The 16911-nt window shown below is 36.7% G+C and overlaps 1 protein-coding gene across 28 annotated transcripts in view; it reads right to left on the reverse strand.

Annotated features, from left to right (window-relative positions):
- LOC106883493 (uncharacterized) overlaps positions 1-16911 on the reverse strand; it is a 379952-nt gene that overhangs the window by 44938 nt on the left and 318103 nt on the right. For all 28 annotated transcript variants that reach the window (XM_089356613.1, XM_089356599.1, XM_089356614.1 and 25 more), the window contains one exon: positions 1461-4203. In XM_089356613.1, the coding sequence (XP_089212739.1) occupies positions 1461-4187 (2727 nt within the window). In that variant the 5' untranslated portion in view covers positions 4188-4203. The remainder of the gene's footprint in view (positions 1-1460; positions 4204-16911) is intronic.

Raw genomic sequence — 16911 nt, forward strand, 5'->3', positions numbered from 1 at the left:
GCCGGAGCCTTGTGGAGCTTTAGGTGTTTTCGCTCAATAAACACTCACAACGCCTGGTCTGGGAATCAAAACCACAATCCTATGACTGCGAGTCCGCTGCCCTAACCACTGGGCCATTGCACCTCCACAATGTGTCTTGAATGGCACAACATTGCAGAGGGGACTATAATAACTTAATTATCCATAGTTTGACATAATATTTCAGAAAATTAAAAATTCCTTCTTCAGATATTGCTAGGAATTGATCAAGTTATTATAGTCCACTCTGCATTGTTGTGCCATTCAAGACATGTTATATCACTCACACACACACATACACACAAGTGTGTGTGTGTCTGTGTTTGTCCATCGCCCCTGCTTAACAACCAGTGATGGTATGTTTACATCCCCGTAACTTAGTGGTTTGGTAAAAGAGATTAGTAGAAAAAGTACACAGCTTAAAAAAAGTAAAATGACTGAGGTCAACTGATTCAAGTAAAAGTTCTTCATGGCAGTGCCCCAGCATGGCCGCAGTCTTACAACAGAAACAAGTAAAAGACGAAAGAAGTTTGTTGTATATGTAAGCTTATATATATGCATATATATATGCATATATATATATATATATATATATATATATATATATATATATATATATATATATATATATATATATATATATATATGCATACATATATATATATATATGTATATATATATATATGTGTGTATATATATATATGTATATATATATATATATATATATATATATATATATATATATATATATATATATATATATACACACACATACATATATATGTATATATATATATATACACATACATATATATATATATACATTTATATATATATATATACACACATACATCCATACATATAAATATATGTGTGTGTGAGTGTTTGTGTGTGTGTGTGTGCATGTGTGTGTGTGTGTGTATATATGTGTGTGTTTGTGTATGTATGTACACACACACACACACACACATATATATATATATATATATATATATATATATATATATATATACAGTATTTAAAATAAGAGCTACTAATAGTTTCTGGCCATAGAGACACTGAGATCGGACAAATTTATATAACATGCCTTATGTCTCCAAGCAATCTGCAGGCTCAGGATGCTTGGTTAGTCTTATCTGAAAACAAGGACTCTGGTACATAAGTCTGTATATTGCTTGGAGACACAAAGTACATTATATACAAATCTGCCTAATTTCAATGTCTCTATAGCAAAAGACTTTTTGAACAAACATATTTGGTGTGTTATTTGTTCCACCCATGTTGCACAGACACTCCGTTGTCACCCACCCACCCACTTCTGCCATCATAATCATATATAGCTGTGGTCAGGAACCTCTGTATAACCAACAAAACTAGTGTTTCAGATCATACACACATCATCATGATAACAAAATAAAAATGAAGTAAAATATACCACTTACCACCGGTCCAGATATATCAGATAAATCAATCTTCTTCATATGCAGGTCATGGAGAGGTAATGAAGCCTCTGTAATCGATTTTGCACGCTTTACTGGAGGCGGTGGAGGACGGGAACGTCGATTTCCAGCGAATTTCCCCAAAAAACTTCGCCTACTTTGAGCAGCTTTCGGTAACTCGATTTTTTCAATTGGTCTCGGATCGGTAACTGCATCTTGTCGATTGCTATCTGAAGAGGGAGCAGCACCAAAAGCAGGAGCTTCAGCATTGTTAGCATCGTCTTCGATCAAAGGGGGTGGGGGCATAGGGGGCTGTGGGGCAGGGGTTTTCTTCAAGGTACCAGTTTTATTGTCCACAGCTTTACTAAGCCGTAGCTCGAGTTCTTTGGCAAATAATGCATTTTTCTCACTAGTAGCTGCGCACCTCGGTGCACTCGGAGCTGGCATCTTTTTCGGGCTTTTCACCCTTCGCTTAACAACAACAACATCTTCTGTATTTTCAGATAAGTTTGAACTGTTTGACATAGAATTTGATTGATGTACGGATTCTCGGGACAACGTTGACTTTCGTGACGAAGGGCTGCTCTCATCAATCTCTTCTGCAGATTCTCTAGGTCTGTCCTGGCTTTCATTTCGTACATCTGAAGAGCTAATCATTTCAGATGGAGGCCGGCTGTCCAGAGTTTCGTTGCTAGTACTGCTTGTAGTTGAAGAAACACTTACATTACTTTTAGTCGGAGATGGGAAGACACGCACTCGGAACTGGCCCCCAGATGTCTCATCTACGTTGCCATTATCAGGACTTAGAAATTCTGATTTATTATCATACATGATTGAAGGTACTTCCTTACTTGTGTCATTTGGTTTCACTGCTGTGTTATTATCAAAGCTTTGTTCTGTGCTGCTTTCAGAAGAAGAATCCCGTCCACGACGAAGGAAACTTCGAAACATACTAGCAAATCCTTTCTTCATGCTATTTTCATTCTTTTTTCCTTTATAGCCATCCATACTTTCCATAGATTCAACATCTTCTCCAACAGCAGATCTTCGACATTGATCTAAGCTTGGCCCTTTCTTGCAACTTCCATCAGAAGATTTAGTACTTGATTTAGAGGGAGAAGCAGAAACACCAGCCACTGGTGATACAGGTGGTTGGGGTGCCTGGCGCTTCCCTTTAGTTTTTGTAAAATCCAAAGTGGCAGCAACAGAAGCCATTTTAGCTTCGAAATCAACTGATTTTGCCTTAGAATATCTCGCTTCATAAGCATCACCTTCTACTCTCAGCATTGTGAAATCATCCCTGTCGTATTTTCTGTCAAACGTGGTCCCAGCAAAACTTGAGGACATTTCATCTCGTCTACCAATAGTCCCTTCTTTGGTAAGGTGCTGCCGCTTAACTGGAGCGGGCGGCTTCAAACCATGTCGTCTCAAAGTGTCAGAATCTCCAATGTCAGTTTTCTCAAAGCAATCCTCTAATCTCCCTTCTACAGAGCGTGACATCATGCACATTACAGACTGGTTTGACTGTCTGTCATCTTTGTGTCGAGCACTGGGAATTGGTTTCTCTACAGGATCGCTAACACCTTTCTTCAGAGATGCCGGTTTGGGAGCAGGTTTAGGAAGCGACTCAACAACCCGATAAGGGGAAGAACTCACCTGTTCAATATTATCAGTATCTTTACTCGTTTTTTGATCCATGATATTTTTTGAAGCATTATTTTGCATATTCCTACTTTGATACAATGTTGAATTCTCTGAAGCAGATCTTAGACGAAATGTCAAATCTTCGTCAGCATCTTGAATAGTTTCATTGTCAAAATTCTTTGATGATTTTAAAGGTGAAGTTTTAATTCCGTGACTAAATTCTAAAGAGGGTCGGGAAGACAGTTGAGCTTTAGGAGACTTGTTTCGTCTAGGGAAAGTTCCAAACTTCTTTGGTAGCAGGTCACAATCTCTTAGACCCTGAAAACGATCAGCTTTCCATAGGAATTCTAATTCAACGTCTTCAAATTCTTTACTTGGAACTCTCTTCAGACGACCCTCCAGGGGAGTCTCAACTCTCAAATTATGAGTATCTGAATTCCACAGAGTATTTTCTAAAGCCAAGAGAGCAAACTGCTTTTCTTCCTCAGTCAGTTGAATACTCCCAGGTGGTGTAATCTCCGCCTCTTCGGGTACATCATCATCATCATCTGGGTATAAATAATCGGAACCACCGTCGTGGCCAATAATTTCAGGTTCTGATTCAGAAAATATAACTCTAAAAGCCCTATTTTCATCTTTATTTCGAGTTAACTTTAAAACTCCTTTCAATGGAATCTCTGACTTTGTCAGGTCAACTTTGGTATTGATAGAATTATCTTTGCTTCCCGACTGCTCACAACTCAGTGGGTTTTCATCTGAAGAATGGGTTGCAATTCTTTTAGAAACATTATCGTCAACTACTAAAGGTTTGATACTAAGCAGCTTAATGTTTTCATTAAGATTCTGTTGGTCGTTAGCATTTTTATCAACAATTGATGAAACTCTCGGTCCAACTGATAAGTTGCTTTTTATTAGGGATGAGTTCCGTTTTGCAGGAACTGGTGGGGAACCTCTGCCAGCAGAATTCCTTCGGGGTTTGAGATGGTTACAGGGGGGTTTGATGTGCTCAGACCGGGGACGTAAGCAGTTTGCACACAGGTCTTTACGCCAGGCATTTTGTGAGAACTCTGCACACACTTCTGACATCCTGTTGCATCATGAGCTGTAGTGAGAGAAAAAGAGAAAGAAAAAAAGAGAAGGTATATGAGTAAGGTTACTGAAGAAGAATAAAGTTTTGTGAATGAGAAAATAGACTTAATTTTAAGCAAGTAAAAAATATTAGAAAATTACTATTTCTAAATCTCACAATGTGATATACTCAGCAACAGTACTTTGTAGTAAAGATTTGTTTGCCAGCATAACATAGCAGTCTGGTTTAGGATGAATGTTGCTGTAATTTTGGCAATATCCTGCCCTGGACAATTTTGTTCTCACAACCATACCCCTGCATCCCATACTGTATTTGATAAACCCCAGAAGTATGACAGGTAAGATTTAACTTGGCAGGATTTGAATCAAGAATATAAACAGCTGGAATAAAGAACCCTGCATGGTCATACAACCTTCTAGAAATAACAACCAAATTTCCTTCAAATCATACCTTGTCATCTCTAAAAAGGAAGGACACATTGATCTGATGAAAAAGAGGAGAATATCTACATCAATGTCCACAATTTCTTTAGAGTTGTTGTTATTGTGGTAGTTTTGCCTGAGATCAGACTTCATGAAGCGACCAAATTTGTTCCAAAGTGACCAACCCAAATTTTATTCATCCATAGGATTATGTTATCTTTTGTGTTATTATTCTATTTTTAAGACAGTAGGGTTTTCCTTTGAGTGAAATTTGGCTGCTATTTCTAGCATGCTATACAAATGTAACAGAGAGTCCCTTGTTGAGTTGAAAAGAAAGCGTGGTACATTATAAACACAATGATGAACATTATAAAATGATTGGTTTTGATTAATTGGAAGTTCTGAATGAAGTAAGAGCTTGATGTGAAGATGCTGAGTGAGGGTAGTGAACCATTAGTCATCAATGCTGTTGAGAGAAGTTGCAGATGTGGAAACAAAAAAGATGGCGTTTTGTTTCTTTAATAATTTAGTCAGGAGTAGAGGGGTGGGTAGATGGGATATCGTTCTCACAACCTTAACATGTTCTTGAAGGCTGAACATCTATCTACAGGCAGGTCAGTGTGGGTGGAGAGATTAACAGGATGTCTGGTCCTGGATGCTTATAACTAAGTGAACTCTGTGCGAAAAGCACAGATAGACCAGAGGTGGTGTTGGTGGTGGTATTGATGGTGGTGGTGTTAAACCAGGTGGTGTGTAGTTACTAACGATGGATGTCAGATGTGTAATGAAGGGAGATATTGAAAAGAAGGAAAATAGTGAAGCAAGTACTGTTAACCAGCTCTATCTCATCAAAAAATAAATAGATAAATGAATAAAATAAAATTTGGCTTCTGTATCAGCTGAAAATGTTAGGAGCGAAAGAAATCTGGAGCACTGTAGTTTGCAAATAAATGGTTTTGAGTGTCAGAGAGCATTGATAATTCTAAAGATTCTGTCTATCTTTTTTCTTTCTTTCTTTCCTTTTGTTTTAGTCATTCGACTGTGGTTATGCTGTAGCATATCCTTCTTGAAGGGTTTTAGTTATCAAATTGACCCTTGGACTTATCTATAATTCTTAAGTCTGATGCTTATTTTTGCAGTCTCTTTTTTGCTGAGCCACTAAGTTACAGGGATGTAAACAAACCTACACCAGTTGTCAAGCAGTGCGAGACACACACACACTTGTATGATGAGCTTCCACACAGTGTTCATGTACCAGATTCACTCACAAGGCATTGGACAGCCTAGATCTAAATTAGAAGACACTTGCCCATGGCATCCTGCATCAGGACTGAATCTGAAACCAGGTACATCCAAAGTGGACTTCTTAACAGATGCTTATAAAAGAGGTAGTGTTGTGGGTGGTAGTGGTGATAGTGGTAGTGGTGAAGTAAAGTGTTATGCTCAAGAAAGTCAGCTGGTAAAGCTACTGAATATCCTTCTTGTCTGTCTTTCCTAGCTTCTTTTTCATTTTAATTTTCCACTTGTCACTTGTCAAGGTTTTGTCTTTTCACATTATATCCAATAAACTCAGTCTATTGCCAGCTTATGTTGATAAGAAGCTTTCTGATAGCTTTGGCACGTTGCAATACTTAAAAGTCTGTTCATCTATCTTTATAATAATATCTTCAGCATTTGCTTGAAAACCACATCTCTGCAGCATTGGCACATTTTTGCACTTGTTTGTTAATGTTGCAACAACACAACCATATGTACAAACGGGTTCTATGTGCACCCCTAGGACTTTTTAACTCCCTCATATTGATAGCAGTTTATTTGACAAAGTATATTTGATATTACCAAAAGCAGCATGAGTCTATCTATTACTTGATGTTTTTCCCATCTGATGCAATAATGGTGTCCAGATATTTAAATCTATCAGTTTGTTTCAAGGTCGTTCCATTATTTCTTAGGTTGAAATTAGCAGTTACTTCCTTTGAGATTGTCATTGTCGGAGTTTCATTAAATCACTTCAAAAAGAGGTTATCAACATAGTTACTAATGAATGACATCCGATACTAACTGTGAGAAGAATACAATTGACAGCTTCCTATGACCAAAGTAATTAAGCATCTAACAAATCTGGGTGTGGATATGTTGATGTCGGCAGAACAAGATGATCAAACCACAGAAGTTCCTCTCACATACACACACTCAAGGGACAAGTGCCTTTATATGGTTACTCAACTTGCTAGAAATATCAATCAAATCACCCTCAAATCACACTCTACCATCTTTAAAAATAAATATATTGAAACATGCATGGGTGTGTGGTTAAAAAGCCTGCTTTGCAACCATGTGGTTTTGAGTGTAGTCCTTGTGAGTATGTATGATGGTGGAAACTGTATAGAAGCCTGTCACATATATGAGTGTGTTTCTTTGTATGTACCCCCTCACACTACTTAACTGGTATCAGTTTGTTTATGTCCTTGTAACTTAGCTGTTCAACAAAAGAGACTTATAGAATAAATGCCAGACTTAAAAATTAAGTACTGGGGACACACTTATTTGACTAACCCCTTTAGCGCTCTGCTACAGCATGGCTGTAGTCCAATGACTAAAACGGGAGAAAAGATAGTGGAAATAAAAAGACAAATAAGATAATGTAGATTAGAATATATGCAAAGACAAGCTGGTCATGGTTGGAATGCCTTTGATCAAAGATTTACTTTAACAGGTTAGGTCTGGCCTGCAGGCTGAAGAAGAATCACAACCCAAGAATGAAGGTAGGCACATAGACATGCATGCATGTTCAAACATACTCATTTCCAAATTGCTGAGTGTAGACTCAATCATCATACTCCAAGCTGTGCCTGGATCAGACCAGGACAACTGCAGGAAGTTGGTACTGTTGAAAGAGATTTTTTCAAGAAAGCATGCCTAACAAGAGAAATCAGAGAGTGTAAACCTCTGCCAAAGCAGCACCAACATCCTCTCAATGATTAGCCAGAGATGATTTTTTTCAATGAGAATATCTGAAATAAACTCAACTGCTCTCACAAATGAGGATATTAAAAATGCACTCAACCGCTCTCAAAAATTAAATAAAAAAAAAAAACAGGAAAAATGATACAGAATCCCTGTTCAGTACCAGATCGATCCCAAAGTCTAATCAGTTCATGCCAGTCATGAGACCAAACATCCCCGAAAGTTTCATTTAAATCCATCCAGCGGTTCTTGAGATATCTTGTCCATGGACAAACAAACAAACAAACAAACAAACATGACCAAAAACAATTCCTTTGCCTTTACTAAGGCAGAGGTAATAATTCTTGTGAGAAAGAGCTTAACTGCAGCTGTCATCGTCATCATCATAGTCATTATTATGTCTACTTTTTCCATGTATGCATGAGTTAGAGAAAACTTTATGAAACAGTATTCTACGGCTGGATGGCCTTTTTAATGCCAACTATTACTTCTTTTACAAGTAAGATATGTTATCTCACTGATCTTTGCACATCAAACTGCTGAGCTGTGGTAAATATTATCTGTGTGGGACATTAACAAATGTTGTATATTATACATACATAGATATATACACCCATACATATAAAGCAGCCTTCAATAATATTTATCAGCCCTGGATAAATACTTTACATCTAACCTAGAACACTATGCATTTGGTATCCAAGAACAAGAGATAGCTACTAAATACCTGATCATCAAAAGAGATAAGGATGCTCCAAGACCTCCACTGCCATAACAGTGTGCAAGATATCATCCATATCATCAACAGCTGTCCAGAAATGTCCGCTAAAAATAATACCTTATCATGAGGCATAGGATTATCACTAAATCCGCCCAAAGTGGCAAGCTGGTAGAATCAGCTTGCAGGGCAAAATGCTTAGCGGTATTTTGTCTGTCTTTACATTCTTAGTTCAAATGCTGCCGAGGTCAACTTTGCTTTTCATTCTATCAGGGTTGATGAAATAAGAACTAGCTAAGTACTGGGGTCAATGTAATCAATTAACCCCACTCCCACAAAATTTCAGGCCTTGTGTTTATAACAGAAAGGATTAGCACTTAAACCATCCATAATGCTATATCCAGAAACAATTGTCATGACGGCCATAGCAAAAGAACATTAGAACCAGAAAGTTCCAGAAAGTTCTGTCCACACCTTTAAATAAAAAGAATACTGGCAGAACAAATAAAAACTGCAAATTTGTGTCAGTACAACAGGCCTGATATTGTATGGGACAAGGAGCAAAAGCTGTAGAGATCAGTTACCAAGCAAATGTGGCTGTCACTTCAGAAATTGGAGAAAAGGTGACCATTTACAGAGAACTAATGAGAAACCTATTCTCATATCAAGGCTACAAGTTTTCATTTGCATATATATTACCATTGATACACTGGGTTACATAACAACAAATCTGCATAAAAATCTAGAAGTGGGAGGGTTCTTCAAAACAGAACAGCATACACTGATTTGCATTCTCTGAATACAATTGATTAGAAGTACAGTGAAAATCTGCAAACATTCAAGAGATTCTCCATTTGTGGTTTCTGGGGACAGACAGACAAACGGATGAACATACACACATGCATGCACACGCACACACACGCACACAGAATTTCCATAGAGTTTCTGTCTATCAAATTTTATGCTCAAATCATTGGTCAACTACGGCATAATACAAGACACTAACTCAAAATGCCATGCAATGGAATCAAATCCAAAACTACATGGTTGTGAAGTGAAGTTCTTATCAATATAACTATGCCTAGCTTTTTTAATTCCATTCATGCCTCCTCTGATAACACTGCATAACAAGAATTTTATCTTTGGGTAGCAACTGTGGTTTCCTATTTGCCAACCCCTATAAAGTATGAAAAATAACTAATATTTTCTTCAAATTTTACTTTTGTTACATTTATTCAAACTCCAGAGAATACCGCTCAACACATAGCTATGATGCTTCCCCACTACTCCTGCTCATGATCAGAGATGCACATATTGTCATCAGGGGACATGCTCAAGTGGTTAAGGTCAAGCAACTGACAAGCAAATCTATGGTATTGAGCATATTGCTCTAATGATATTTCTGCTTCAGCAACTCAGCACTGAATCTGTCTGAAATATAAATTACACAGTGTAATTTATAAGAATATCAAATCAACCCCAAATCAATACTTGATTGGTACTAGATTTTATTGAGCAGCCCCTGGAAGGATGTAAAGCAAATATGACCTTAGTAAGATTTGAACTTAGCACATAGTAGTTTTGTTGCTAAATAGTGTAAGGCATTTTATCTGACCCACTAATGATTCTGTCTACCCAGCACTCTACAACTTAATTTCCCATCTCTAAACCCTACTTCCCACCCTGACAACAACCATTTACCATTTTATCATATTTTCATACTCCATTATCTAATACGCAAGAGAAACATCACACCCGTACAGTGCAATGTTGAAGAATTAGTCTGCCAGCAGGCAAGGTTGGGTAGGGTTAGGGGGTGAAAGGATTAGCAAGGAAAGAGAGGGTTATGCCACAGATGGGTCCATGTAAACATTTAATCAGGTCACTTAATAATAAAGCAGTCTAAGGAGAAGGTGTGTGGAGTGGGGAGTGTAGAAGATAGGGGGAGGGAGGGAAGGGGGTAATAATTAAACAAATTATTATTATTGTTGTTGTTGTTAAGGTGGCAAAGCTGGCAGAATTGTTAGCAAACTGGTCAAAATGCTTAGCGGCATTTCGTACATCTTTATGTCCTGAGTTCAAATTCCACCAAGGTCAACTTTGCGTCTTATCCTTTTGGGGGTCAATAAATTAAGTACCAGTGAAACACTGGGCTCAATGTAATTGACTAGTTCCCTCCCCCTATATTTCAGGCCTTGTGCCTTTAATAGAAAGGATTATAATTGTTGTTGTTGTTAATGATAATAATAATCCTTTCTATTATAGGCACAAGGCCTGGAAATTGTGGATAAGTCAATCACATCAACCCCAGTACTTGAATGTACTTAGTTTATCGACCCCAAAAGAATGAAAGGCAAGGTCAACCTCAGCAGAATTTGAACTCGGAATGTAAAGATGGGCATTTTGTCCGGTGTGCTTACAATTCCGCCAGTTTGCCACCTTAACAACAACAACAACAATAATAATGATAATCCTTTTTTACTAAAGGCACAAGGCCTGAAATTTGCAGGGAGGGGACTAGTGGATTACATCAATCCCAGTGTTTCACTGGTACTTAATTTATCGACTCCGAAAGGAAAAAAAACAAAGTCAACCTTTGCGGAATTTGAACTCAGTTCGTAACGACAGACGAAATACCACTAAGCATTTCATGTCGCATGCTAGCGATTCTACCAGCTCACCACCTTAATAATAATAATAATAATAATAATAATAATAATGATAATGATGATGATGATGATGATGATAATAATAAAGTCGACCTTGGCGGAATTTGAACTCAGAACATAAAAACGAATGTGATGCCACAAAGCTAACAATTCTGCCAACATGCCACCTTCACCACTTAAATAGTAATAATAATAATAATAATAATAATAATCACCGAAGGCCAGATATAGTAACCTTTAGGAGGGACAAAGAAGAATGCTTAATAATTGACGTGACAGTGCCAGGAGATCAAATATCATCCTGAAAGAAAGAGTAAAGGTTGATAAATATGGAGTCCTGAGAACTGAGATCGCTAAGATGTGGCAGATGTGAGTGTCAAACATAAAGGTTATCCCTATTGTCATCGGAACATTGGGTTCAATATCACCCAATCTGAAAAAACATCTGAAAACCTTAGGAATACCCTACAATCTAGATGTATTGCAAAAGTCAGCATTACTTGGAACTGCATGCATATTGCATAAAGTACTGTCTGTCTGAGGTCCTTGTTGTGACTTGACAAATAGTACAAACCCCTGGTAGACACAATATCTTCAATCAACAACCTCACGATATTGTATACTGTGCAATGTCTATAATGGTTTGAAATTTTGGAACAAGGCCAGCAAATTTTGGTGGGGATGTGGTAAGATGATTACATCGACCCCTGTGCTGAATTGGTACTTATTTTATTGACCCCGAAAGGATGAAAATCAAAGTTGAGGTTGGCAGTATTTGAACTCAGAAAATAAAGGCAGATGAATATAATAATAATAATAATCCTTTCTACTAAAAGCACAAGCTCTGAAATTTTGTAGGAGGGGACTAGTTAATTATATCAATCCCAGTGTTTCACTGGTACTTAATTTATCAACCCCGAAAGGATGAAGGGCAAAGTCAACCTTGGCAAAATTTGAACTCCAAATGTGGTGGTAGGTGAAATACCACTAAGCATTTTGACTGGCATGCTAACGATTTTTGCCATCTCACTGCCTTGAATATAATAATAATGATAATAATAATAATAATAATAATAATAATAATAGTAATAATAATAATAATAATAATCGTTATTAATGAAAGAATGAAGAAGGAGGGAAAAGAGAAGGAGAAAGAGAAGTCTGATGACTGACTTCTCTTTGAGTGAATCTAAGATTTATATCAAAACAGCTGACTGGGACATGAATAAAGTCTAGGGCGGTGGCAGTTAACTTCTAGGTTTTGTTCTTGATTTTGCTTTTTGTTTTTTGTTTTGGTTTCCTTTTGTTTTTGCTAAGAACAACCCCTTCTGTTTGATAACATTTCATGGGAATTAGGCAAGGCTGGCAGGGATGGAGGGAAGAGACAGAAAAAGAGGTGGTGGTAAATGATGGAAGAGGGTGGTGGTGGCAGTAGTAGTAGTAGTAGTAAAATCCTTCTTTTGGTGAAGGTAGAAAAAGGGTTTACATCATTTACTTTTGTGGGAGTTCAGGAACAGTGGAAGAAAAGGAGGAGGAGGGGGGTGGAGGAGGAGGAGGAGGAGGAGCTGTTGAAAAGCAAAGAATATCAAACTTTCTCAAAGCCTCACCCAACAGTTGTCTTTCATCATGATGAAAGTTACTATGCTTATTATTATTATTACTATTATTATTATTGTTGTTGTTATTGTTATCATCGAACATTATTATTGCTATATTATTGTACATTATTGTTGTTATTATTACACCAATATCTATTCATCTGCCTATTGAATCATTTATAAAAGGCAAAATGAGAAATTATATACCATCTGGAGAGAGAAGAAAAAAAATATATTTGATTACAAAATGCATATGAATGTATGTGCATGCATGTATTTATATATGTTTATGCATGCATTTATATGTGTGTGTGTGTGTGAGTGTGTATGCATTTATACACACGTTTGTATGTATTTGTGCATGTGTATATGTGTACGCACACATACACACACACACACACATCTGTCGGTTATAAAGAAAGGAAAAAAAAAAAACACATAAATAACATCATAGTATTTCCTGTCTGGTTTTTCTTGTCTGAAGGAACTGACTTTCACCTCCAGGAAACTCCAGAGGAACAAGCCAACAGATCATCCAAAACACACACACGCACGAATACATCTCAATACACAATAAACTGATTGTTTAATGTGTTGTACCACTATACTACTATCTAAATATCTTTATCAAGATAATAGTACAACCTACCATTATCTAGATATGTTTATCTTGATAGTAGGTGTCATAAGATTCCACCCAGCCACTATCTCCTATTCCAGCTCTCAACTTAAACCCTTAAAAACCACTCCACTTCCTTGTCTGTTTACTAAACAAGTGAGATAAGATGCTGTTTGGGATGCTGTGATTCCTGTGATTAGGAATCAAAACTAGAATCCCAGCCAGCAATGAAGTCTCCAGTGTTCATTCAAGATTTAGTTCATAATAAATGTTACAAAAGTTACCTTGACATTTAGTAGTTTCTTGTTCTTTTTCTAGTTTCAAGCACTGGACGACTGCCATACTGGGGCACCACCTTTAAAAGTTTTTAATCAGTTAATCATATTGACTCCAGTACTTATTTCACACTGGTATTTATTTTATTGATCTCTGATTATTAACTGACTTAGCATATTTGTTTGGCATTATAAGACATACTATTTTTTTTTTAAAAAGATGTTGCAAAAACAAAACAAAAATTGCAAAATCATTTTGGGTCCTCTATGTGAAGTTAGGCCTCCCATGAGCTTTAATGCACAAAAAAACTTAACTTGTTTTCTTGGCTGCATACTGCTGAAACTGGGGTGTATCTAACATGTCCATGCAGCCCTTACAGCTTTTATACCATCAAATATGCTAGTTACTATTTTGACATGAAGTAAAATAACTCAACACAAAGGTAAACACTCACACACACATTCAAAATGGATGCATGAATTTTTCCACTTCTTAAAGAAGGACTTTGTAATGTCAGAGATTTCCATTCCCTTCACTTTTATAGTACTATTCTATACGCATATAAACACACACACACACACACACACATTGTGGGTGCAGTATGACCAAATGGTTAGGAAGTTTACTTTGTAATCACAAGGCCCCAGTTTCAATCCCACTGCACAGCATCTTGGGCAAATACCATTTTCTATAGCCTTGGGTTGACCCATACCTTGTTGGTGGAATTGAAAAAAAATGTATTGAAACCTATCAAATGGATTGTATCTACAATTCAAAGATACATCCTCGTTACACACTATACCACACTGATTCTACCAGAGAATCACATTAAGAATACATGTGTCTGTGAAATGTTCAACAACTTAAGCATTAACTTAATGAGCAATTAATTTAATTGATTGAATAACTGAACCTTCATCAGTGATTGACAGGGATCCAGCCATATACAGACACCATCATGGGCTTCTGCAAAATTCCATCTACCAAATTTCAGCTTAGCTGGTCACTGTTATTGTGCTGAACATCAGGCCATATTGGATGTTATAGGTTGAGACACACAACATGAAATTGAGGAGGCTACCAATGCTAATGAGGACAGAGATTCCTGGTTGGAGATTAAATAATTTTTCTCTCTCTCACTTTCACTCTCTTTCTCTCTCCCTCTCTCTCTCTCACACACACACACATCCCCAATATTTCATGGGTACTTTGCTTTTATTAACCACAGAAGAATGAAAGACAGATTCTATCCAGAATCTGAAATCAAAGCCTCAAAGGCTGCTCCTAAACATAGCTATGCATTTTGCTCCAAACCGATTTCTGATGTAGGGACAGGGCTACAAATTTTCAGAACAGGAGAATGCAGTTGATTATATCAACCTCAATATGTAAATAGTCATATTTTTTTTCAACCCCAGAGAAACATTAAGTTGGCCTCAGTGAAATTTGAAATCAAAACATTAAGGGACATAACCAGACATCACAAGCCATTGGTTCAATATAAACATTCAACCAATCGGATCAATTTATTTAACCCTCTAGTATTCAAACCGGTCATATCTGGTCAAAGTACTCTGCCTGTTTTACATTTAAACTGGCCAGATTTGGCTTCTCTTACCAACCCTACAATATCTTTCCAAAAATTAACAGTTACCACATTGAACTTTCATATCAACAGGATAATGCATGATTAATTCAAAACAATGTGAATAAATATGGATTACATTTGGCAGAATAATGTGAATGTTAAAGGGTTGAATATTCATCAGCACAAGAACACACATTTGGTGTGAAGGAATAGTTGGTGATAATGGTTTTGATATATGATACTGTTATTTCTTCAGTCTCAGAAGGATGAAAGGCAATGTCTCAACCCTGGTGAAATTTAATTTGGAACATAACCAAACACTGCAATAGAGTGTGTTTGATGTTTGGCCAATTCTTACACTAAACATTAAACTGAATTTTTTATCAAACTGGCATCCTCTGTACTTCCATAAATGATGGTATAATATGGAGTATATATGCCAGAGAAAGGGAGAAAGTTAAATGTTTATTGCTTAAGATGTCTTTGCAAAATCTTTGGTATTACATGGGAAAGACAAGATCGCCAACTCTGAGGTTTTGGGTAACAAAGGAAAGAAGACCATATCTGCAATGCTCAATGAGTGTCATCTGTGATGGCTGGGTTATTTGTGCCAGACAGACACATCCCTAAATGTTTAATACATAGCCTACTTGAGTATGGATCACATCAAACAAATCATTTTTATCTAAAATATATGAATGCATGTTAAAGGGACAACTGACCAGTACACGTTTAATGGGGACATAGAAGGATGTAGCATTAAACTGTTTATTCCAGGGATGTGCTGTGAAGGCAGAGGGGAAAAAGGTTGAATTTGAGAAACTAAAAAGACAAATGTGAAAGACATCAACTCTACACAACTTAGTCTTTGTCTGTAGTAACTGTAAAAAGAACTCCACTTATCAAACAGGCTGACACAGTCATTACATATGATGTACCAGTATAATGATGGAGTAGAAAGGAAAGAGTGGAAAGAAAAAGAGAAAGAAAGAGAGAAGTAGAAGAAAAGAAGAAATTTCCATCAAGTTGAGGTTGATGATGATCAATCCACACAAATATTAAATCCCATGAGAAAGAAAAGCAAAAACAAACATGTTTTAGTGCTTATCTGGAAAGAGTAAGGAATAGGTGAAGTATTAATGTCGACCCAGTGCAGAAAACTGTATCTGTTAGCAGCTAGCATTGCAGCAAATAATTCCTAAGGAAAGAGGAAATAGCAGTGTAAAGTAAAGAGTAGTTTATCTTTTAGTAAACATTCTGTGGGAATACCAGAATGTTCTCAGGTAGAGAAAACGAAAACAGTTTCTTTTTTTTTTCAAATACTTTAATCTGATTTAATAATCATACTGGTAAAATGTCTAACGGAGGATAAGATACTGAGCAAACAGCTTGCAGGATGGGGGTGATAAGGTAAATTCGTTCATATCTATTGAAGGAATTTTGGTGTGTACCTGATGTTTATACATGTTTGGGTGTGCAAACAAGAGACAAGGTACTTGAGTCGAGTATATTTATTCACTTGAAATTTACGATGCATTTCATTGTAACTCAAAGTGTCTTGTCACTTGTATTCTTTCAAAAAAAAAAAAAATATGGATTTCATATCTTTTCCTTACCAAGAAGATAGCACATGGCAAAAAACCCTGACTAGCAATGCTGTGAATGAATGTGTGTCTATAGTAGTGGTTCTCAACTATTTTTTTTTTTTATCTATGTACTCCTTTGATTACTATTCTATTCTGGACAATGAATTATATGAGACATATATTATCATCATCATCATCAAACATTTGCTTCCCATACTGGCATATGTTCAACGTTTTGACAGGGTCCAACAAGCTGCAGAGTTGTGTCAGGCCCCAA

This window comes from Octopus bimaculoides, chromosome 8 (assembly GCF_046866305.1).
Source record: "Octopus bimaculoides isolate indiv1 chromosome 8, ASM4686630v1, whole genome shotgun sequence".
Taxonomy (NCBI): Eukaryota; Metazoa; Mollusca; class Cephalopoda; order Octopoda; family Octopodidae; genus Octopus; species Octopus bimaculoides.